At 49.1% G+C, this 22,491-nt stretch overlaps 7 protein-coding genes across 7 annotated transcripts; 2 read left to right on the top strand and 5 right to left on the bottom strand.

Annotated features, from left to right (window-relative positions):
* Positions 1-2,964: 2,964 nt before the first annotated feature.
* Positions 2,965-3,285, bottom strand: PpBr36_00725 (uncharacterized protein; the record flags this gene model as incomplete). The annotated part of the gene is made up of 2 exons (XM_029887916.1): positions 2,965-3,078; positions 3,184-3,285. 2 exons carry the CDS (start codon positions 3,283-3,285, stop codon positions 2,965-2,967), a joined length of 216 nt encoding a protein of 71 aa, XP_029750790.1.
* Positions 3,286-5,381: 2,096 nt separating this feature from the next.
* PpBr36_00724 (uncharacterized protein) lies at positions 5,382-8,107 on the bottom strand (the record flags this gene model as incomplete). Its single annotated transcript, XM_029887915.1, has 7 exons — positions 5,382-6,537; positions 6,603-7,005; positions 7,069-7,216; positions 7,291-7,344; positions 7,435-7,533; positions 7,607-7,829; positions 7,983-8,107. 7 exons carry the CDS (start codon positions 8,105-8,107, stop codon positions 5,382-5,384), a joined length of 2,208 nt encoding a protein of 735 aa, XP_029750791.1.
* Positions 8,108-9,210: 1,103 nt separating this feature from the next.
* PpBr36_00723 (uncharacterized protein) lies at positions 9,211-9,647 on the bottom strand (the record flags this gene model as incomplete). Its single annotated transcript, XM_029887914.1, has 3 exons — positions 9,211-9,310; positions 9,380-9,451; positions 9,550-9,647. 3 exons carry the CDS (start codon positions 9,645-9,647, stop codon positions 9,211-9,213), a joined length of 270 nt encoding a protein of 89 aa, XP_029750784.1.
* A 3,174-nt stretch (positions 9,648-12,821) lies between these two features.
* PpBr36_00722 (uncharacterized protein) lies at positions 12,822-13,294 on the bottom strand (the record flags this gene model as incomplete). The annotated part of the gene is made up of 4 exons (XM_029887913.1): positions 12,822-12,876; positions 12,950-13,036; positions 13,121-13,179; positions 13,259-13,294. The coding sequence occupies 4 exons, from the start codon at positions 13,292-13,294 to the stop codon at positions 12,822-12,824; spliced, it is 237 nt and encodes a 78-aa protein (XP_029750785.1).
* Positions 13,295-13,757: 463 nt separating this feature from the next.
* On the top strand, positions 13,758-16,896 carry PpBr36_00721 (uncharacterized protein; the record flags this gene model as incomplete). The annotated part of the gene is made up of 3 exons (XM_029887912.1): positions 13,758-14,089; positions 14,152-14,975; positions 15,038-16,896. 3 exons carry the CDS (start codon positions 13,758-13,760, stop codon positions 16,894-16,896), a joined length of 3,015 nt encoding a protein of 1,004 aa, XP_029750786.1.
* A 493-nt stretch (positions 16,897-17,389) lies between these two features.
* On the top strand, positions 17,390-18,580 carry PpBr36_00720 (uncharacterized protein; the record flags this gene model as incomplete). The annotated part of the gene is made up of 1 exon (XM_029887911.1): positions 17,390-18,580. The coding sequence occupies one exon, from the start codon at positions 17,390-17,392 to the stop codon at positions 18,578-18,580; it is 1,191 nt and encodes a 396-aa protein (XP_029750787.1).
* Positions 18,581-19,060: 480 nt separating this feature from the next.
* On the bottom strand, positions 19,061-19,586 carry PpBr36_00719 (uncharacterized protein; the record flags this gene model as incomplete). The annotated part of the gene is made up of 4 exons (XM_029887910.1): positions 19,061-19,130; positions 19,219-19,289; positions 19,375-19,449; positions 19,578-19,586. The coding sequence occupies 4 exons, from the start codon at positions 19,584-19,586 to the stop codon at positions 19,061-19,063; spliced, it is 225 nt and encodes a 74-aa protein (XP_029751905.1).
* Positions 19,587-22,491: the final 2,905 nt, after the last annotated feature.

Genomic DNA, 22,491 nt, shown 5'->3' with positions numbered 1-22,491 from the left:
GCAAACCGGGGTCTGCATCTGCCAGTTCCCGGTTTACGTTATACTTCTTCCGCCAGCCACAACATCCACTTCATGGCACTATCGGTAAAGCCCCTCGACGACCTGCAAAGCCGCTAGCACGTATTTCAAGCACTCGTCTGGCACAAAACTTTTCCCCCCCAAGCCTTGCAAGACGCACAGATACCTATGGCTGAGCAGGCATGGCTTTACTATGTTATGTATACTCGAGAAAGAGAGGTATTTCACAGTTTTCTTAAGCCAAGGAAGAAGTCTATGACACATAAAATTTGGCTGTGGAATTCCATGCCCAACGCGATGCAAGCAAGACCTTCCATAATATCCAATGCGAAGTTTTTATTATTCTTATTATTTTTCGTCCTTTGTTATTCTTATCTGATGGTTCATGGCAAGCTGCCGCCACACTGGGGGGTTGCATCTGCAGTCTCGGCCGGAGAACTACTGCAGCATCGTACGACCTGGCCTGACGTGCATCTGATTTACAGTCATTGGTGGTTTTTGCCCAAGTACTACGGAATGCGGATTTGAGAGCCAGACAGGGTCAGCCCGCACATGCTAGGTATCTGTGTTATGCAGCTTCTTGTTTTTTTGCAAGAGATAAGAAAGAAAAAAGAAAAAAAAAGTAATAGAAATGCCCTCCTCTTTTGCGATATGTTGCTATAGCATTGCGCCATCCTGCCGACACCTCCTAATTCTCCAAGGCCACCCATGGCTCATAATCAGTGCATACAAAACTCGCATTTGTTTCTCTTTCGAGGTCTTGGTAGTTCAGTTCATGAAACACACATCTTCCTGGAATAAACAATCGTTTTGTTTTGTTTTGTTACATTGCAGTACTTCTCAACCCTTCATGTGATACTTTTAGTGCGCGTACTGCGGTGATGAAACTTCAGAAAATAGGTTTTGACGCCCAGGCTCCCTAGACGGAGAGCGCCGTAACCGCCGGCAGGGCCAACGGAGAGGATGCGAGGAATGACCATACTGTGTTCTGCCCGAGACCTCCGGGAACCAGATCATTTGACCGACTGTACCTTGATCGGGTTCGCATGTTCCTGTGTCCTGTGTAAGCAAATCGGTTTCAAGGGCTCGCTTAGAAAGTAGGCTTGGACAGCAGCGTAGTGAATGGTCGGCTCCCTTACTGATTTTGGAAAGTTATTTCTATTCCAGTATGGGATCGGTACGGTACAATCGCGGTGCATCAAACAGAATGACTCGAAATGCTGCGTAAAGGTACCTAGTACTTTGGGTACAGTATGCATACTTGCATACTATCTTGAGACCTCTCTACTAGGTTGACCCCCTCCTCCACACCTTTTTTTTTTTTTTTTTTTTTTTTTCTCAAAGGAGGGGGTCACCACGCGAGGAGGGGGGAAGGTTAGTCAACAAGCTCCGCCTGACACTTTTCTTTCCCAAAGTGCGGAGGAAGGAGGGGGGGATTTCTTGCATCCATCCATGTATGACATGTCCAATTTGCTGTGGCGATTAATACTGTGTAAAACAGTACATGGTAGAACCTTCTGTCATCCCGTAACTAGGATCTCCAAATCCGGTGTTTGGGTTGAGCTTTTTCGCCCTCTGCGATTATTGTTTCATGTTTTTATTTTGCTTCAATAAACAAAAGCCCCGAAACAGAGAGACAATCACACAGTACACAGTAGAAGAGGCCTCTCTCTCTCTCTCTCTCTCTCTCTCTCTCCCCTTCTTCTCCCCGGTGATTCCGCCCGCGTGGGTCATCGGAGCCGGGAATTGTTTCGATACGGATCCGGCTGCTTCTTCTGCGGGAGGTTACCTGTGATGTATGATGCAATTATGCAGCCTCTCTCGTCCAAGCAAATATGCAAGTTATATGCACGGTGAATCTAGCTCATAATCCGTTACCAGACATACGAGTAAGTACGAGATTAACATCATGGAGAGCATAGTGCAAGTAAACAAATAGCATATGAAGGGGAAAAGAGAGAAAAGGAAGCATAACCGGATGCGTTTCCCTGGGATTTGAGGGGATCCTGGACAAGAAATTTGTCGGGACTAAATGGTCCGGCTGCTTAGTTCATTCAGAACGCTTAGTATGAAGATCGTATGAGCTGACGAGGCAGAGGCAGTTTGATGAGTGTATCACCGCTTTTCTCGGCTTCTATGCAGTCAAGTATGGTTTTTGTTTCTTTTGTTGTATATTGTCCATTACAATACATATTGACAAGCGGGTCGATGTTCTCAAATGCATAAACCAGTCAATACAAAAATATCCACGGATCAAGACAATGGACAACGTAGCGATCGGACTTGACTGACTTTCTCACCCTCAAAGAGACACTGATAGTCCCCACATAGGATCAATAATTCCGGCATCAACCTAGTTCGTTATATTACTTACGTATCCAGTGCTATTTTTGTAATTTACTCACGGCATGTTTATAAATCTTGCAGCCCTGCCACCCCTGTTTGCCCACTAATCTGCCTGCAGGGAGCCTCACTAACACGGAGACTGTATATACCATACGGTCAAGCTATACTCAGGAGTAGGTAGGTAGCTAAACAGTCAGAAACAACTGTCAGCTTCCCGTCATGCGTCACCCATAATGTCACAATCAATCCCTCTGAGCCATTTAACTTCCGGGAAGCAAGAAAGTAATCGAGACGGGAGCCATTGCGACAGGCCTACGGAGTTGGGGTGCAATAATATCTCAAAGTCATGGACTCTAAACGGTAACCACTAAGCGTGTTGACTCTGCTGCTGCTGCTGCTGCTGGACTCCGCAAAGCTGGGCAAAAAAAAAAAAAAAAAAGACACGCTTGTCTTACTAAAATGCCCTCGGAAAGATGTTAACGGGAAGTCTGGAAGGCAGACAACTAGCTGCCCGTGAACAGGAACAACACACCCGATATGTTCCCCGTGGGAAATTGGCACATCCAGTGGTCTTCCTCATTACACAAATTGCATCTCATCTCAGGCTGCCGTAGCCAGATTCTCTTGCCCTCGCTCCCTCATGGAGCTCGCTGGGGACCACCCGATTGTGGTTCGGTCAGCCATGTCTGCTGCGGCAGCATCTTCCAGGCACGGCTGGCTTGATTGCTATATCTGTCTTAGCCCACTCATACTACTCGGTGGGATAGATGTGCGGAAGAGTCTAACCAACCAACCACCTCTGGCGTTGTTGTTACTTACCGACGGCCCGGTGCGAGTCTGTTGGATCAACGGTGAGCCTCGACCTTGGCTCGAGCTGCTCATATGGCCACAGGGCTGCAGAGCTGGAAAATCCATGGCCATGTTTGTGCTCCCTATAATGTTGTTTGCGTCTCAAATTCTAAAACGTCTTTGCCCCCAAACAGCCACTTTACGGTAGTTTGACTTATAATAAGTCTGTTCCTCAGGAAGCCACTCATGGTTACAGACAGAAGCTATAGGGCCGGCCCAAATTTGATCTCGTGAGCCCCCTATAAAAGCAACATCAACTACTCGAGGCCTAGGGATGATGGATGTCCTTGACACAAAGACAAGAACACCGAAAACGACTGTTTACTTATCACCACCACGTTCAGTCGGAAACTAGCCTTTTTATTCCGTGCCATAACTCGAAAATTTCTGTGTGATTCCTTTTCTTTCCCGGAGTATGAACGACAGATTCAATATTTGCGAGGCGACCCTCGGTTTATGGTCGTCACGTGAGCAAACATAACCGATAACTTCTTAAAAGCAACAAAACAAAAGGTGCCCAAGACACAAAGAGCAAACAAAGTCTGCTCGCTCTACAAACCACAAAAAGATACATCACCAAAAGGTGTTGCTCGCCAGCTCGTATGGTCCCAGAGAGGGTCGAACTCTCGACCTTCGCATGTATTCAATTACTTGATATGCCATCACAAGAACAACATATTAGTACGACGCTCTAACCAACTGAGCTATGGGACCGGACAGGGTGTGCCATGGACAAGCTGCTCGGGATGCGGGTCCAACGTTGACTTCGACATATCACATTTGACAGAATGGTTGGCTAGGGCAAAGTATCTTGCTTTGTGGAGACGGCCGCGGCGCCCACTCTCCGACAAAAAATATACATAATGCCACCACCACCAAAAAAAAAAAAAAAAAAAAAAAAAAAACATTCACTCTTGCAAAAACATATACCCCACAACCGATTTGCATTGCAGCAATGCAAAAACAGATGTGGACATACCACAAATGGTCCCAGAGAGGGTCGAACTCTCGACCTTCGCATACTGGTTACATGATATGCCCTATATGATACCTCTTGTGAAGGACCAACCGGAGAACATATTAGTACGACGCTCTAACCAACTGAGCTATGGGACCCGGTTGGATATGTTGTGTTTGGTGAGCTCCAGTATCATCCTATGAGGAGAAGGTCCGCATTGTTTTGAGTCGTTGTATGACGAGCAGCAAGACATAGATGGTTTGTGCCCTTGCCATGGATGCTTCTTGGATGGGGACTGTGACGGCCGGCCTCAGGAGAGGGTCCAACGAATCAAAGAGAAGTGCGAGGGGGACCCAGCAGCGATATGTGTTATCCGTGTAGATATCACGATGCTAATGAGAATGGGTGAGATATGACGATGAACGCGTACTTGTAAAAATCCACCAGACTTCGCGAACTGACCGCCAGCCCTTGGCGGGCCAACAGGCTTCGAGTCAGAATAGATATGTGGGATTCCGGGGCAATTGAAACATGAAGAAATTGAAGATAAATAATCATTGGAACTAATAAATAGATGGGTAATATAATCAAGTAAAGAAATCACCAGTTGTCGCTGCCAGTTTCAAGTGAACCGACAAATATCATCCACCTCGTTCGACAGAAAGCATAAAAATCACAGTCTTTGCCTCCCAGAGTTTAAAGCGAACAAAAATCATAATCGTCATATGTCCGGATAAAAGAAAAGCGTGACAAGCCAAAGATCGATTGGTAAAATGACTGCCAGATAAGAGCAAAATGTTGCCATCCAAAAGAAGGGGGTATCTAGCCTGAAATCGAAATGGTGCAAAATTTGAACAAAAACACATCTGTCGGTGTAAACTGATTATGAAACTGTGCCGTCAAAAATACCTAGCTTGTCGATCCTCAGCGGCTGAGGCTTTCCTAGCTGTGCGAAGCAACCTGCTGAATTTGCAAAAAAAACATGACGTTTGAGGTGGTTATGTCGAATAGCACCAGAACAATGGCCCCGGTTGGTCGAAGCAGCGTAGGAGTCGTTGGCGGCTGATTTTGAAAGGCAGTGACGGGCAAACACCACCACTGTACGCCTGCGATGATGCAACCGTACCTGGCTTAAGCTGTCGGTCGACAAGAACTGGCCAGGTCAGCATGCATGTGAATTACTGCGGCAGGAGAAGTGACATGCTCCGCCTCAGACAGCAATGGTCGTGTTCTTGCGCATCTCGGCCTCTTCAATAGTAAACCCAAACACAAGCTTGTACAGCTCCCTCAAAAATCCGTAGTTCAAGCTCCGGTGCATCATCCACCCCACTGACTTTGCAAGGTCAACCGCACCGACTCTCTTTCCCCGTGGCGGAAGAAGGTTACCGGCGGCGCCGCTGCCAACAAGCGCAGCGTCGCTCAGTACCAGGTTCTTGTAGTTTTGAAGCAGAGTTGCGTGCTGTGGGAGGTTTCCGAAAGACCCAGAAGGTAGTGATTTGACGAACGCCTGAAGGGCAGTCGCCCCGCCGGTACCATCTGACATGGCAGACGCGCTATCCCGGCTGAAGCCAATATTCATCGCCGCTTTGACTATCAAGGCCTTGATCCGAGTGATATTGATATCTTCCACGGTACCTCCGGAGCTCCCCCCGCTAATATTGCTCCCTGTTCCGCTCGCACCGGTGCCCGTGACTTTTGATTTCGTCTTCTTTCCGGCAGTGGCAGTGCTGCTGGTCTTCTGGCTACTTTGTGAGAAGCTTGACAGATTACTAGCGCTGCTTGACCACCTTGGAACGGTCACACGACTGCTCTCGCTGTTTGTTCCTAGCACAAGTATGTTGGGCATCTGCGGGCTGGAGCTCTCAGGAGAGACGGGTGTATCCTCAAACTCGGTCACAGGCGTCTCAGGTACCGGCGGGGCATCTCGCTTCCTGGGTCGCTCGCTGTTCACACTCCTCAAGCTTTCTCGTTTGGAATGCATCGAGGCCCGACTTCCTGCTGTGCTACGGGTCTCAGCAGCCATTGCATGCGGCGCGTGCCACGAGAATGTCACTTGACTAGGGCGTGGCGTTCCACGTTCAGGCCTGATCTGTGTCCAGCCCTCCCGGAAGATGTCGCATAATTCCCAACAAGCTTGAACCGCGGAGCCGAGGAGATCCTCATCGGGGGCCTTGCCGTCCCGCCGGTTCTGTCGAATGCTGAAAAGCATCTCGGCAAGCGACCAGCAGGCCCGCAGTAGAGAATCGGTTTGTTCGGCAAGTTCACTGCGCTGCTTCATCAGACGATGGCACAATGTAATGTAAAAATCCAGGGTACGCTCGCGAAATGCCTCGGGTAAATTCCGCGTGTCCTGTGCGCTATATAGACTGTGGGACAGGTTTGGTCAGTTCATGTCAAGGAAGATGTTGTCGATTGAATCACGGGAGCTTACTGGTTGTTGAGTTCAAAACTGACACGCAGGACCGAATCCGCCGTGTCGTCCTTTCGAGTCCTGACATCGAATAGTGCTTGGCAGAAATCGCGGCACAGGTCAAGGTTGGTCCGCAGTGTGTACGACTCTTCCGTTTCGTCACGACTGTGATACAGTCTCTGGCACAGCTTCCAGCAGCACTTCCATGCCTTCTCGTGAGCATCAGGCGTGCCTGAGCTGCTGAAAACGCGCTCCCTGTGGATGGAACTTAGGCCCGCGAGTGTGTTGCACAGAGTCCAGCACTCCTCGAGTGCAGTGTTGAGCGCCTGGATTTCATTCTCCTCTTCCATCACCGGGCTGTGGTAATCAGGATCATTTTCGTACTGCTCTGCATCCGATTCGCCCTGGCTGTTTTCTGGTATCACTGTAGCGCAGTCAGCATCGGCATTATGAATTCAGCAGACTGTTCATCAAACCGGCTTCTTACATTCGAGACTGCTCGCACTGCTCGAGCGCAGTCTATTCTGGTCACTGATGACGTCTTGCAAGTTTTGTGCCTGTGGTGTCGCGGTTTCCATGGAGAACTTTGCAGGTTTGACGTTTGTTGAAATGGGTGGCGGTGATATTACGGGTGACTTGATGGAAAGATGTGATTTCAGTATATTTGGGCACATTTTATTGCTGAATAACACACTGAGCATAAGCATACCTTAGTTGAGCGCTCACTCGGGGGTGGGCTAACTATATCTGCCGGTGTCTCCGGCTGGTTTCGACAAGCTCATGTTAGTGTGATTGCTCGCAATAACCCGAAAATAAGGTATGCTTCGCACACCCAATAAGGAACCATACGTACCCAGGCCTGGAAATTTTGAGGAGCATGGATAACAGAAATAGCCTCCTCGCTGCCATTTTTTCGTCCATGGTCTGGTATGTTCGTCTTCAGCATTTGTAGCTTTTGTGCGATGCAGAAAGTTAGCGTCTTTGGCACATAAGATTTCTCAGAGCGGTCGCCATATAGCAAGTACCTGTGGCTGAGGGCTCGGATGTATGCGCTGCACAGTGAACCCGGTATCTACGGACTCGTCGTCATCCTCGATCTCGGTTGTCTCAGTGCCGGTCGATGTCACTGGTGAGGGGCCAACGATGTCACTGATGGGGCTCATGAGGTGGTTGTTGGCAGAGCTGGCCCTTGCGAAGGAGTGAGGACGAAGGCTCTGAGGTGAACTTATCGACGCGGCGGGTGAGGACCTAATGTAAGATGTGATCGACGTTAGCCAGTCGGAAATCATCGTATGGGACGTTTCTGTGTTATCAAGAGCTGCAGTCACGCAGTCTAAGGAGGTTGATCCCCCCGGAAGGCCGGAGTTCATCAACGCCAAAAGTCTTGGTCATGATACGCACATTGACAACAATTTGTTTGACACCGCCGGCGAGTCTGGCGATGATACGGACATGTCTGCGTAAGCTGAGGAGTACGATGAAATAAGGCTGCCGGTCGACGATCTTAAGGGCGCTTCCAGGGCCATGACGGAGTCCACCCAAGGCCACCGCACGCTTTTTCAGACGCCAATGGCAGTGATATCAAGGATTCACCTGTAGGAGGGATCCTGTGATTCTGCCGTGTTGACAGAGGGAGATGGGCGGTGCGGCAACCGGGATCAGAGATGAAGCGAGTAATCCAACGATTGGAGTCGCGGATACGCCAGTGCTTGAGGCGGCCGCAGGAAACGGCCGCTTCGTCTGTTGTCTGCAACAGCTAGCCTCTGTCGACGGGAGCAGTAACGGTCAACGGGGTTTTGTCGTGGAGATGCGAAGCCCAGTTGAAATCCGATGAAAGAAAAACGCTGAAGAGGATGCGGCCCAGAGCTATCTGAGTCCTACACTTAACCGCAGCTGTGAGCGCGTCCGGTTTGTAGGAGCAACAGATGCAGAAGGATGCAGATAGGTCGAGTAGCCGCTTTGCCTTGCCTAGAGACTCAAGGATTGGTACAACCTGCTTTAGCTCGAGACTTGGTAACAATTGATATAACTGCGGCAGAGTGGACGAGTTGGAAGATGATACAGCTCGACGCGCACAAAGTTCGGAAGGACGCTCGACGTCTGTCATACAAAAATAATCAAAGAATCCGCCTGGCGCCGATAAACAAAGTAGAAGCCGGTCACAAAAGAGGAAGCAAGGAGAAACAGCAAGAAAATATCAATAAAGGACGAAACAGTGTTGTGATATGGACATGCAACCTGCTAGTATGGCGGTATTGGCAGGTCAGCTTAGCTGGTTTGTTGGTGTTTGCGACTGCGAACCGCAGATGCAGAGTGTCGTAGCCAAAGATGACCTGTTCCGCATTGCCTGCTGGAGAAGCGATGAGAGGGGCGGCGACCGACCGGGGGGAGAGGTGGTGAGGTGCGGTCGAAATGAGGGACCAAGAACAGATCGTAGTGGGCGGTGGGCCTAGTACAGTGGCTCCTTGGCTTGGCGTTCGGTATCTGTTGGACTTTACGAGCAGAAGGCACTTGAAGGTAGGCAGACACCTGGGCACTGCGTAAAAATTTTAAGTATGATAACACTCATCATCCTGACAGCTCAAAGATGAAGAGAGAACACGAATTCTCGTCATCAACCTAGCCTCACTTAAAGCTGATAGGCGAAGTTCCGATGGAAGATGCGCGCCAACGTGTGGACGTCCAGGTTGTGTTCCCACGGATGAAGGTGGGGTCTGACAACAGGTCTTCTGAACCCATATTAGTCTAGTTTATTATGGATAATGATGGTAAGACTTTTGCTATCTTTGTATACTTACGATATAACTACACGCTTGCTAGTAGAAGTCCATCGCGTTGACGCAGGCGAATTAGGATCGGATGCTCCAGCCCTGTGTATGGTAGTCCATACGGATCTTTAGGCAAGAACTGGCTAGATTTGAGCTCTTCTCATGCCAGGACGCCTTCTGTACGCAGCGCGGCCACTCACAGAGCAGCATTGGCCTGGTCTGCAGTCGTAGTGGATGGCGGGGCTCTCTGAATGATGCCCTGCATGAAAAGCGACAGGCTTCGGCGCTTAAAGGCCATCTTGGGGGGTAGGCTGCCGTGTAGGTGCGGAGACGAGGGCGCCCAGATGCGACCCTGTTGTGCCCCCAGCAAGCTCTCCTACCAATCGGCAGCTCTGTTTCTTGGTACAATGCCCTCCTGATTGGAAGACTGTCAGTAGGAAAATGTTTCTTTGCCTTATGACGGATAGACTTACGAGTCCCCGAAAAAAAAAGGATTGAAGGCTAGCAATGGCAGTTTGTTCGCAATATTGATGGGATGAAGGTCAACCAATTAGAAGATTGTCGTGGTCGGAAGACGTTGGTCTCTGTGCATGGCACTAGTCTAGTTTGTTAAGGTCAGGTACCACCAAGTAGACCAAGTAGGTATCGGTACATCGACATGCGGCTCCACTTAGTTCGCAATAGGACGTTTTGAGTTGGCAGGCGCGCTACGGAGGACAATAAGGATGGGCTGGCCGTTCCTGGGCGCGGCCCGTCCGTAGCCCGCACCGTTTGGTGCCCATCACAAGCCGCAACTCGCAGTACTTACTGACCACAAAACATCCATGTCAGAAAATGACAAGAGTTCCGAGACACACAGCTCGGCTTTTTGTACTCTATGAATTCATGATTTTATGCACACGAACCACACGATGGTTGAGTCATTCCAAAGAGTCCATGGGACGAACCTGTTCATCACAAGGTACTGTTGATTACATCTTGACAATAAATACATTGAGTATTTGCGCTCAATTTACCAAGTAAAGCCGCCATGTAGCGGGTGGTCTTGCCGAAATTACCAACGCCATCAATATCGTTCGGAGCATAGAAGGTTGCTGGCAAAAAAAATCAGTGTGATCGATTACGCCTCATGCATCGGAAGGTAACATGCGAAGTAACATCTAAACAAGATGCCAAACGGCCATAATGCCCGAAAGAGAAACGTTTTCCAGCCGGACGATCTTGCACATTGAAGGGCCACTTTTATTTATTTATTTTTTTATTGTTTTTTCTTCTTTGCTTCGATTCGGCTACACCACTCGTTTTTCCCACGCCGAACCCGAGTTAAGGAGCTTCTGCCACTCATTTCTCTTTTCTGTCACATCCGGCGGCTCGACGAACCCGACAGCTTGGGTCGCTTCAACCCCTCGCCTTTTTGTATATACTGTAGTACTTTGAGTGGTGAACATTTCAGAAAGACCCCACAAGGAAGCCATCCCCGGCCCCTCTTTTTCCTACTCTTCGGTTTTCTTTCCAGAGAGATATCCCACACAAATGGATCCCCCAGTCGATACCGCTTCACAATAGCACCGAATCAAGACGCTCCCACATGCCCAGGTCAGGGCTCAGGTTTGCGTAGCCGTCTTGGGCGCTGCTGAGCTTCCTACTGGCCCATCGAGAATCTGACAAAAACCCGGCCTAGCAAGGCGCCGTGCCAGCAGGTGGAGTCTTTTCCTAGTCATAGCTCTATCATGCTTTTCGACATCTGCGGTGCGTGGATGCATGATTGCGGCGCGACGAATGGTAGAAGACAGAGCTGAACAAAAAGAAAGGGATCAAATAAAATAAAGAAGACAAGCTTGATGTGCGTGCATGCAACGAAGTTCCCCAGGGCCCCTGGTTTGTCTACCGTACCGTATAAAGAAAAAAAAAAAACGAAAAAAAAAACGAAAAAAAAAAAACGAAAAAAAAAACGAAAAAAAAAACCCCCCCAGACCAGCAAGTGTGTCAGAAAGAAGCGTCACAACCGAGAACCGGTGTGACAATGATTCTGCATTCCCACCAAACAGCAAAAAGTCCGATCTGCGCCAACAAAACAGCCAAAGAGCCGCACATCGCTACTGGAAGAGTACGTATGAACCAATGGCTAATCTGCCCGCGTCTAATCCTTCAGCCCACAGAATCCGGCGCTTGTTTTCTGCTTATCCTTGGCCTATTTGTCCTAGTTCCGGCTTATATGCACTGTATCACTGCATGTTGGGCCAATACCTACCTCAAGTCTGCAAGATCCATCGCACTAATTAGCCCAGAATCGGCAAAACGAGACGCAGCAAGGTAAATATGTTTTTTGCGGTGGTTGGGAGGGATCTGCGGTTGCTTGACCCATTGGGGCCACGACTGTTGTTGTTTCCAGTTATTGAGTTCCCCGAAGCCCACCCACTCCGTTAAATCCGTCAGGCATGAACACCTTGACCGCTGCCTGACCCGACAGTATGGTAGCGCGCTTTTTATTCGGAATATTTGCATAGTCAAGCGTACTTTCTGCCTTACCTTAGCTCACTCGTCAAAGTGTTTGAGTGGAACAGATCGTGCCCTCCACAGATTAGTGGATTGGTGTCTTTGACGTGGCATTCAGGTATAGGCCGGGTCATATTATTATGGCAGCGAGCGGTGAGTTAACTAGAACCTCAAAACCCAGCCTTACTGGTTTGGATTGCCCAATCATACTGGATCAGCAATCTTGATATTCCATTAGCTCCAGTATTGGATTATCCTTGTTCACTAGCAATCTCGGCCTGTATTCCCTAATGTGTGTGTGTTGATTTGCAAGGTACCCTGAATCTAAGAATGACAGTTAAGATCAGCCAAGTTACTCCATACCCTCCAACCCTGCTGCTCATATGATTGCTTGTGGATTCGCTTCCAGGCAGACAAACCCTGCTACATGCACGCAGGTAGCTGTTAGCAGTTGAGCGTTGAAACGATCCCTCTGGCCAAGTTCGCTTGCGCTTGTGTAAGCGCCATACTGCAACACACCACTTCGAACACAGGGATGAATGTCTGCCGCACTAGAGGCCTCAAGACAAAACCAAGCAGGCGCGCTTGGTCTGGAAAGCCGTTTCCCCTTGTCATAAAGAGTAAGAGTACTTGCGTAACTCCTCCCCGCAGACTGCGGATCAAGGATAGCGGAACCTTCCTTCAGATCCAGAACACTTACACGCGCTTGAATCCTTTGCGCTGACACCCAAGACCTCCTTTCCCTTTATTCCTAGGATCATACGTGCCCAATGCTCGGGTCATCATGCTCAAGTGCGGTGTGTAAAAGCATGCAAAACAACTCCCCCAGAACGCCATGCCAATATTGTAAAGTATGCGGCCATTAGAACCCGCCCGGTCTGTTGCGAAGGACCTGCGGGACAAGGCCTAGTAAATCCGCCCGCCACCAACACCAACCATGCAGTTTTGATAGTTTTCAAGGTTGCTGAAACGCTACTCATGACGAGTGCGACAGGTTCATCTTCTTGTCATGTCGGCCTTCGGTCGAGTATCTGCAGATACCGCGTATCAAAGGTCAGCATATATGCATCCCAAGCAATTCCCGAAAGGGCCATGATGACGTACTTGAGCAGCTTTTCAATCAGATCAACGTGTGTCATGATCATGCGGCGGCAGCAATACCTCTTGCATCCAAGAGCATCCATAGCATCTCTGTAGCGTCAAGTACAAGTTTAGTCAGCTCTTGAATGTAACGTTTAGATGGCATCGCAAGTCCCCTCCCAGCACCGCACATACCCGTCAGACATTCCACTGTCGATGAGGTTGAGGAAACGCTCCCAGAGGTCGCCAGTGACCTATGCGATATGGCAAGACGTCGACGTTAGCAGTGGCTCTTCGCAAATGGGGGCGGTCGACTCAGGGAATTCTCTCTACCTTGCCACAGGAGAAGCATCGGATCGGAATAATCATTTTGACTGTTTTGGAGGGGTCGTGGCTATGACTGCAGCTCAAGGTAGATGCGCAGTCGGGAGGCGGCTATAGCGATGTTTTTGACGATTGCCTTTGTCTCTGTCGCAACAAGCTTGTAAATGGCGGGACACGTCGGGGAGGCCTGTCGCGTCAGAATGCGGAATCGGCAAAAAAGAGGCGTTGCTACAAATTTTTGGATGGGTCTCACGGGGATTGATTGGCTGGATTCGAACCCCACACAATGTTGCGCCTTATCGCAGAGCTTATCGGCGGGCTGCAGCTCAAAATTTCTTTGAATTGGAGGGTCCAAAGTGTGAGAATTGGAAAGCTGGGTGAAGCATAGCCAGTTAGGCTGCCCGCGGTGAAGAATATTTGCACGACCCCTTCTTTTTTCACTTTGAACAACGCACCATTAGTTTTGTAGGCGATCACCGTAAAAGGCCGCTCTGCTACAGATCTAGTTATGGACTCGTCTGCAGCAGAAGACATGCCTTCGCCGGCCATGGCCAAGGGCAAGCGGAAGCGAGACAAGGCGGAGCAGGTTGAGAAGAAGACTTCAAAGCGGCACCGATCAAAGTCCAAGCTCCGAACCAGCGATGCTGAAGCTGCGCTTTCGGTCAAAGCTGAGAGCGATGGCACCGGAATGGCCCTGGTGAAGACAGAGGTTGAGGAAGAAAACGACATGGAGGAGTCGGCCCTTGTACCTACGACAACTTTGGCGGCAACATGGAAGATATCGGAGCCTATGGGCGGTCATCTGGCTGATGTAGAGCCCATTTTCAGCCGGGATGAGAAGTTGGTCATTTGAAGCTCCCGGCTATGCATAGGCAAAAAGCTCTAACAATAAACTATCTCAGATACATCATCCTCGCATACGAAACCTCGATCCAGGTCTACTCCACCGAAGATTCACTCCTCGTCCGGAGGATACCGATAGGAAAACCGGTACAAAAGCGCAGCAAATCTCACTCCAAGTCCAGCAGCGCTCCACGAGTCTTGGCTGCTGTTCCCTCGTCGATCGAGGCCCAGGTGGTATGGGTAGCCGACGACTGGCAGGTTATTTGGAAAGTCAATTGGGAGACGGGTGAAGCAGCGATTCACACCAAATCTGGCTTCAAGGTGTCGGCGATCCAGGCTATCAACCCAGCTGGTACCAAAGGCCAGGAACTTCTTCTCACGTCCGAGAACTCTGCCAAGGGAACTTCGCAGCTTGTGGCCTATGCCACTGCCTCGGGACGAGCTGATCGTTACGAGTTGAACAGCTGCCCTGGCGACATTCACATGCTCAGGTCCACAGCTGACGGATGCACTGTTGTCGGTGCTATGGACGCCAGATTGCTGATTGCGAAGCTAAGAATGGACAAGGACTCGACCAATGCACTTGTTGTGTCAAGCGAAACTTACGTCCTCGAAGCCCCCGATGATGTGTATTCTCTTGACATAAGACTGGCTGCGAGGAAGACGACTTCCACCCCCAAAAAGTCAAAGTCAAAGCAAAATTCTGGCATAGCTGAGGCTGGCTTGGTTTTAGACGTCGTCGTCGGAACTGTGAGAGGTTCGATATACGTGTATAGCGACGTTATTTCTCCCCTTCAAAAGTCTGGCTCCATCGAGCGGATCCAGCCCAGGCAATATCATTGGCACCCCCGGGCAGTACACAGCGTCAAGTGGTCTCTGGATGGTAAGTTTCCTTGTTACTTACTACGGGGCTGCTTCATGGTACTAATTTATTTCTTTTTCCAGGCGAGTACTTTATTTCTGGAGGCACTGAGAATACCTTGGTCCTTTGGCAGGTTGACACAGGAAGGAGAGAGTACCTCCCCCATTTGTCAGCCTGCGTCAACAACATTGTCGTTTCACCCCTGGGCTCTTCCTACGCCATCACCCTTGACGACAATTCTGCCATGATTCTCTCCACATCTGAAATGACGCCCACGACGTATATCTCAGGTCTCCAGTCTCTAGTCTTGAGTGACAAGAAGAAGAGAGGCAAGGCTGTTCGGCGAGTTTGGAAGCCAGTTAAGCAGATCACCAGACCACTCACTGCCGCCATAAACCCCAAGGAACCCACACGACTTTACTTGAGCGTCGGCAATGGTCAATCGGCTACCAACACTGATTATACCCCGTCAGCTTCGTCAGTGCAAGTATTTGATTTCTCAACTTTCCAAAGTTTATCCAAGCAACCTTTGGCTCGCACAAATCCCACCGAAACCAACGTTACGCCGAAAGGCTATCCTGTTACCGAGCCTTGGATTTCGCACATGTCCTTCTCGCATCACGGAGACTGGCTGGCATCCGTCGATGAATGGCAGCCACCAGTCCGCGATTTGGAACCAATTGCCGAGGATAGACACGCAGCTGAGTCACTCAGCCAGGAGAGGAAGGAGATCCACCTCAAGTTCTGGAAGGTCGCTGCGGAAGGCAGTGGTCAGATGGAGCTGATATCACGAATTGATGAGGCGCATTTCACTACAAAACCTGAGTCGATCCTGAGCTTGGCGGCCAGCCCGAGGACATCTTTGTTCAGCACAGTGGGCGCAGATGGCAAAATCAGGCTGTGGGGGCCATTTTCGCAGCAATCTAGCAAAACGCCTGCGAATGCTCTAGTGACTAAGGGTCAGGGAGCTCAAGCCGCAATGGAGACGGTGGAGGGCTGGTCTTGTGTCCAGGAGATCCCCTTGGCCTCCAACACCAGCATCACAGAGATCGATGTCGACTCTGCTGATGAGCCCCTGAATGCTAAGCCATCAGGTGCCTCGACTTTCTCCGATGATGGCTCGACATTGTTTGTTGCATATGGTCTTCCTGACGAAGTGGTGCTGTATATCATTGACGCATCTTCTGGTCGGATACGCAACAGAGTGAACCAGCTCTTTGAAGGCGAGGTTCGCAGCCTGCAAATACTCGGGTCGTGTCTGATCGTGTTAGCCGGCAGCGTTGTTGTCTACGATGTTGTCGAGGATACGATTCGGTATAACGTCACATTTAACGACCCCAACCCAAGTCTGAAGCTGCAGATGACACAGTTGGCAGTTGACAAAAGGTCAAAGACGTTTGCCCTCGCGGTACCCGTGTTCTACAAGTCAGAAAAGCCCAGCTACAAGAAGGGTGTTGTATCGGAGGTCGCAGTCTTCACGCTTGAGGACGACCGACCAGTTCTTGTGCAGCCCATATCAAACCTCGTCATCTCTCTACTCCCTGTTCCTGGATCTGCTGGATTTGTGGCAGTTGATTCCGCCGCACACGTTCTCGCGATCATCCAAGCAACAGCAATGAACCCTCTCGCGGCGCCGCTATCAGATTTGCAGCTGGACAAAGTGCCAGATAACAAGGACCAAGACGCAATGGAAGTGGACGATGAGGACGAAGACAATAGCAACAGGATGATGTTACAACTCAACGGAAACAGCGACCCCATGGACGAAGACAACGATGTGGGCGAGATGGAAGATATGGAGACGCACAACGCAATATTGGTACCCGAGAAGCTGACGCAGATCTTCGAAGGCGCCCCTGCATTTGCGCTCCCGCCGATCGAGGATCTTTTCTACCAAGTATCGGAGCTTATCTCACCCAGACCGGTTCCTAGTTCTGCTTGAGACAGTCTGTCGAGATTTTAATTTGTTTTCTTTTCGGATGGATGACCGGAGCCATCGCTTACCTAACTACAGGACCTAAAAGTAGGTATGTAGGTTAGCTTGGCTTCCGATGTCGGGACTTAGTTGTGTGTGTGTGGGCATGTCTGTGCTTGTGCTGGATTGGAATTGCGCGACTGCGGGGAAAGGATTTCTCACCACATTACGCCATGTTGGCAAAGCCGAAGACAAAGGGGTATAAAAGCACTTTACGTTCATGCATCCTCATTGAGGCTCTGGTGCGAGTTCTGGAGCTATTACTTGAAAATTTTCAATTCAGGTTCATCTCATCCGTTTTCTTTGTGTTTTTGCTTGGTCAAATGCATGTCTCTGTGTTCATTTACGATTTAAATGTCATAAAAGTAACTTGACAATACTGGATGTTTCACCTATATCTTAAAGATACATTTAAAGTGGTGATCCCGAACTACCTTTTTTGACCGCACAACACTCCAAGATGTCGTTTACTTCCATCCCCGTGCTTGACCTCTCCCTGGCCTCATCGCCGACAACCAAGCCAGCATTCCTCGCCGACCTGCGCTCCGCCCTTATGGAGGTCGGCTTCCTGTACCTCAAAAATGTTGGAATCCCTGATTCGCTATTCGCATCGGCCATCTCCCACGGCCGGGCCTTTTTTGACCTGCCGATGGAGGAGAAACTCAGAATCGAAATGAAGAACGCGCCGTCGTTCCTGGGCTACAGCCGGCTCTCGGCCGAGGTGACGGCCGGCGCGGTCGACCACCGCGAGCAGATCGACCTGTCTACCGAGCACGTCGTGCCGACGGCGCCCGGCACGCCGAGGTATTACAACCTCCTCGGCCCGAATCAGTGGCCGGACGAGGCGGCACTTCCCGGATTCCGCGAGACCTTCACTGCGTACATGACGGCCATGGGCGCCGTCTCGATGCGCTTCACGGCGCTGGTGGCCGAGGCCATCGGCCTGCCCGCGTCGGCGTTTGAGCGCTACTTTGAGCGCAACGTCGAGGACCAGCAGCACAAGCTCAAGATCGTCAAGTACCCAGACGTCGGGGAGCTGGGCGCCCGGGGGACGGCCAGGCAGGGCGTCGGCCCGCACAAGGACAGCATGTACACGAGCTACCTGCTCCAGGCCAGCGGGCACCGCGGGCTGCAGGTGCAGAACCTGCGCGGCGAATGGGTCGACTGCCCGCCCGTGGACGGCACGCTGGTGGTGGCGATCGGGCAGGGGCTCGAGGCGCTGACGGGCGGCGTGTGCGCGAGCACGACGCACCGCGTGCTGTCGCCAGCCGCCGGCGAGGGCGCCCGCTTCTCCATCCCCTTCTTTCAGGGCGTCAGGCTCGACACCGAGTTCGAGGAGCTCGAGACGGCGGGGCTGGGACGCGCCGTGCCCGCCGAGGTGCGCGAGCAGCGCCGGAGGGTGCTGCTGGAGGGCAGCGGCGAGCGGCTGGATGACGTCGAGTTCACGTTCCGCACCGGAGGCGTCGCCAAGACGCTCGGCGAGGCCACGCTCAGGAACCGCGTCAAGAGCCACCCCGACGTGGGTGAGCGGTGGTATCCTGATATTCTGGCGAGCATCAGAGAGGAGCAGAGGATCGCCGGGAGGCAAGGGGCCGGGACGAGGGCGGCGCCTGGGGTGGAAAAGCTTAGGGGCAATGCGCAGGCTGTTTGAGAATCCTTTTTCTTTAGAGAGCGAGAGAGAGAGAGAGAGAGCTTTCGGGTGATGTCTTGGCGCGGAGAAAGGAGGAGAGGTTGCCGATACGGCAAGTAGAGGCACAGCATGCAAAAGAAAAGGCTACAAACAGGAAAGCCATGGATGCAGAGCTTTTCCAAGTCGTGAATTCGTTTCGATCTTGTTCCTCGTGTCTACCCAGTCAACAGTCAAGCAAACAGCCATGATATCCTCAGTACCATCGTGCGCTTATCAAGTCGGCTGCGCTCAGCGACCCGAAATATCAGCAGTTCTTCAAAAGTTTGCTCTGTAGAGAAACTAAATGCCGGCGTGGAGCCAGCCGAAAACTCGATTCCATTATAGAGATAGACGGTCACTGCAAAAGCCAAAAGCCACAAACGCCCCCTAGATAACTCCCTGCTCCCAACACCGCTGGCCCCTCCCTAGTGGCCAATTACTGTGTCCAGCAACGAAGTGTACCTATTTGCCATATGTCGGGAAGCAGTCGGCAATCGTCTTGCTGTGCTTGTTCTCGGCGTGCTGGGTCAATCTACAAAGGCGCAGAGGGAAGTGTCAGTCAAGTCCTGACCGAGCCCAGAGAGAGCAGGGGCGCGATTAGCGAAGGGTTGAGAACGTACTGAGGCTCTCGCGTGGTCATCAAGAAGGTCGACTTGCAGATCTCGCACTGGATGTTTTTGGCATTCTCGTTCTGGAAAAGGGTTGGTTGGTTTTGTGTCAGTTGGTTCGGCGACGGCCTTGTGCGGTTGGGCAAGTCAGAAAGCGGCGCCACATACAACTTTGAGCTGCGATTTCGGCGTGCTCTTTGCGTCCTTGGCGTTGCGCTCGCGCTTCTGCTGTGCTCGGTTGCCCTGTTGACCGTGGTTATTTGTCCGTCAGTTTCCAATTCAACGTCAAGTTCGCCTGGAATAATGGCGGCTAAGGCGGGGCAGTATAGGGTGTTGATTGATGACCAACAGCTCTGAGGGGACTCGCTTACGTTGCCCATTTTGGCTATCTGGAACTACTCGAGAAAACCTGTTTAAAATTATGCTATTTTGGATGTGCTGGCTGTCTGTGCTTGGGAGGTAGGCTTAAGGATAGTCACATAGAAAAGAGAAAAAAAAACATGTCAAGATGTCGCGACCGCCTACTCTGGCACAACGAAGATCGCCCTTTTTTTAGTGGGCCGGCAACGGGAGGCAGTGGGGGGTGGTCGCGAGATGGACCCCTGTCCCCATGGGCCAAGAGGGTTGGTTGGTAGTTCAAGCGCTTACTGATCTCGTACAATGTTAATCCAACTACTACAGTGGGTGACCCAGAAGTGGACATGCCCCTGAAGTGGACACCCTCCCGAAAAACTGCCATAAAAACAACGAACATGCAATTGATCGTTTTTCCGCAGTAAATCGCAATAAAACCTATATTTATTAATTCGCAGAAAACTCCTTTACATTATAATCCAAAAATAAAACCGTAAATCCCTGGTCCTAATCCTAATTTCGGTATTATTACCGGATTTTAGCTTCCATGGCCGCCCTTTTTTAATCCAGGCCGTAAACCGTTTCCTATATACCGGTTTATTTATAAAAAAAGTTTTGGGTTTCGCGGCGCACGCGTTTTTTAAATGCAGGTTTAAAAATTTTAATTTTTTCGTTTAACCGCTTGTTTTCGGAGGTAAAATTCGCGATTTAAACAATTTAATAATTTATAATTTTGGATATTTTTTGTACAAAACTAGCTAAATTTTTTTTACATTCGCCTAACCGGTTTATTATTTGCATAACCTGCTTTTTAATATTTTGGGAAGTTTTTGGGGTCCCGAAAATAACGTTGGCCATATTTTAATCCGAATTACGGTTAAAAATCGTTATTTGGGTAATTTTTAAATTAAAATTTATTATTCGATCCGGAATTAATATTTAAAGGGGTATTACCGGCCAAATCCCGGTTTTGCGGAAACCGGAAATTATATTGCGAACCGATAAACCGGTTGTAAAAGCGTTTTAATAGGCGGTAAAAAACCATTTTCGTTATTTAAACGTAATAATATTTAACGACGTAAAAAATTTTGTATATTACCGGTAATAAATTTTAATAAAATTAAAAATAAAAACATTTAACGGTTAAATAAAATATAAACTGTAAATAAATAAATATTCGAGGAAAATCCTGTTTTTAAACGTTTTAAATATAAATTTAATTAATTAATGCGTTAAAATTTAATTTAATACTAATAACCGCCATTTTATACTAATATTTGGTTTCGTTTTAAGCAAAAAAACCTATTTTAACCATTTAAAAACGATTTTAAAATTAAACCAGCCCGTGGGAATCGAATTGTACGCCCAATTTTTAATATTAGGTAAAAACCATTGCGTTTATAAAATATTACCCGTTTAAATTACGGTTAAAGTAAATTTTTTTCCTTTTACAATTACCGTTTCGATAATCGACGCCCAAATGGTATTTAACGTGTATATAATTTTAATTTAATTCCGGCGTTTTACGAAAAATAAACCGTATATTTTTCCGGCCGTTATATCGTTTTATTGGAAACCGTATTCGTTTATATTTACAATATATTTGGGTTTAATTTCGAATTCGGTAATTATTTGTTGGTATTAATTATAAAACGCCCGGATCGAATCGGCCGTGGTTTTTTTAGTTCGCGCACCCTTTAAAAAAATCCCGGATTTGGTTTTAATATTTTTATTACGGCGTAAAAAACCGGCCAATTAACGTTTACCGAAAACGTTTACGCGTTTTTTCGGCGGTATTAAAAAAAAAACGAAATTTTTAATTATTTGGTGCGTGGGCGCCTTTCCAACGAATTTTTCGATTTCGATCCAACGGTTAACGAACCTTTCCTATTCGTTAAAAAATAGTTAATACGGTTTATAGGTTTATTTTCGATTGAAAACGCCGTTAAGGCGACGCATAAGGGTGGTTTTTGGTACGGCCTATTGCGCGGCCGTTTTATTTTTCGAAATGCCTGATTTTACGGTTTTAACCGCCTGGGTAAGCCTAAATTCCAAATTTCTCGGCATCACGGCTTTTTTCGGCTTCAAAAACGCGTTATTTGCGGTGCGTTGTCGCGTTGAAGTAGGTGGGTTGTGTTGAGGATGCTAGAAATTGCTAACAAAACAGGTGTCCACTTCAGGTGCATGTCCACTTGTGGGTCACCCACTGTAGATGCACGTGATTTTAAAGAACATGCAAGCTGTCGTCAGGTGTGAGGTATTTAGTCTGGGTGTGTTGTCCGAGCCTAAATATCCGACTGTGCATGTAAAATATTAAGATATGCTATTGGAACGAAATACAAGGCGACCATGTATATGGAAAGTTAAAATTATAATTAAAATATTGAAGTAAAAGAGTCGTTGAGGAAGCACGCCCTTCTATCATACATTCAATTTGGACCTGTACTCGTCATCTTGGCGCCGATCCCAGAATGTCTGAGATGCACAATGTTCAACCTGCCCCGCGGATATATCTATCGGTCTTTATCTGCCTCCCTTGCAGTCCCAAGTCAAGCTAAACAAAGAGAGAAAAAAAAACATCAATCAAAAGCATCGTTTGCCTCGGCGTAATTGTGCATTCCCCGCCATCACATTATCCCGCACGTACGTTCATAGGCGTCAGTTCAGTCCCTGGTTCCTGGTCTGATCTGGTCTGTGCACCGTCTCAAAAGCAAGCGCGACCGTTGAAGCTAATCTACAGCCTACAACACAGAGAGGCTTGTGTCACTAGACCGACCTGCTGTGTCGTCATCGCTCTTTCCTTATTCTGAACTCAATGCTGAGCACATATTTACGCACTCGATCCCAGGTAAAGGTAAGATAAGGTACTACTAAACTTCCATTGTTACATACATGTATGTTCATGATTATAGGCACCACCAAGCTTCAGTG

This window comes from Pyricularia pennisetigena, chromosome 2 (assembly GCF_004337985.1).
Source record: "Pyricularia pennisetigena strain Br36 chromosome 2, whole genome shotgun sequence".
Taxonomy (NCBI): domain Eukaryota; kingdom Fungi; phylum Ascomycota; class Sordariomycetes; order Magnaporthales; family Pyriculariaceae; genus Pyricularia; species Pyricularia pennisetigena.
Note: the sequence above shows the minus strand (reverse complement) of the source record. Positions and strands in the feature narration are given on the sequence as shown.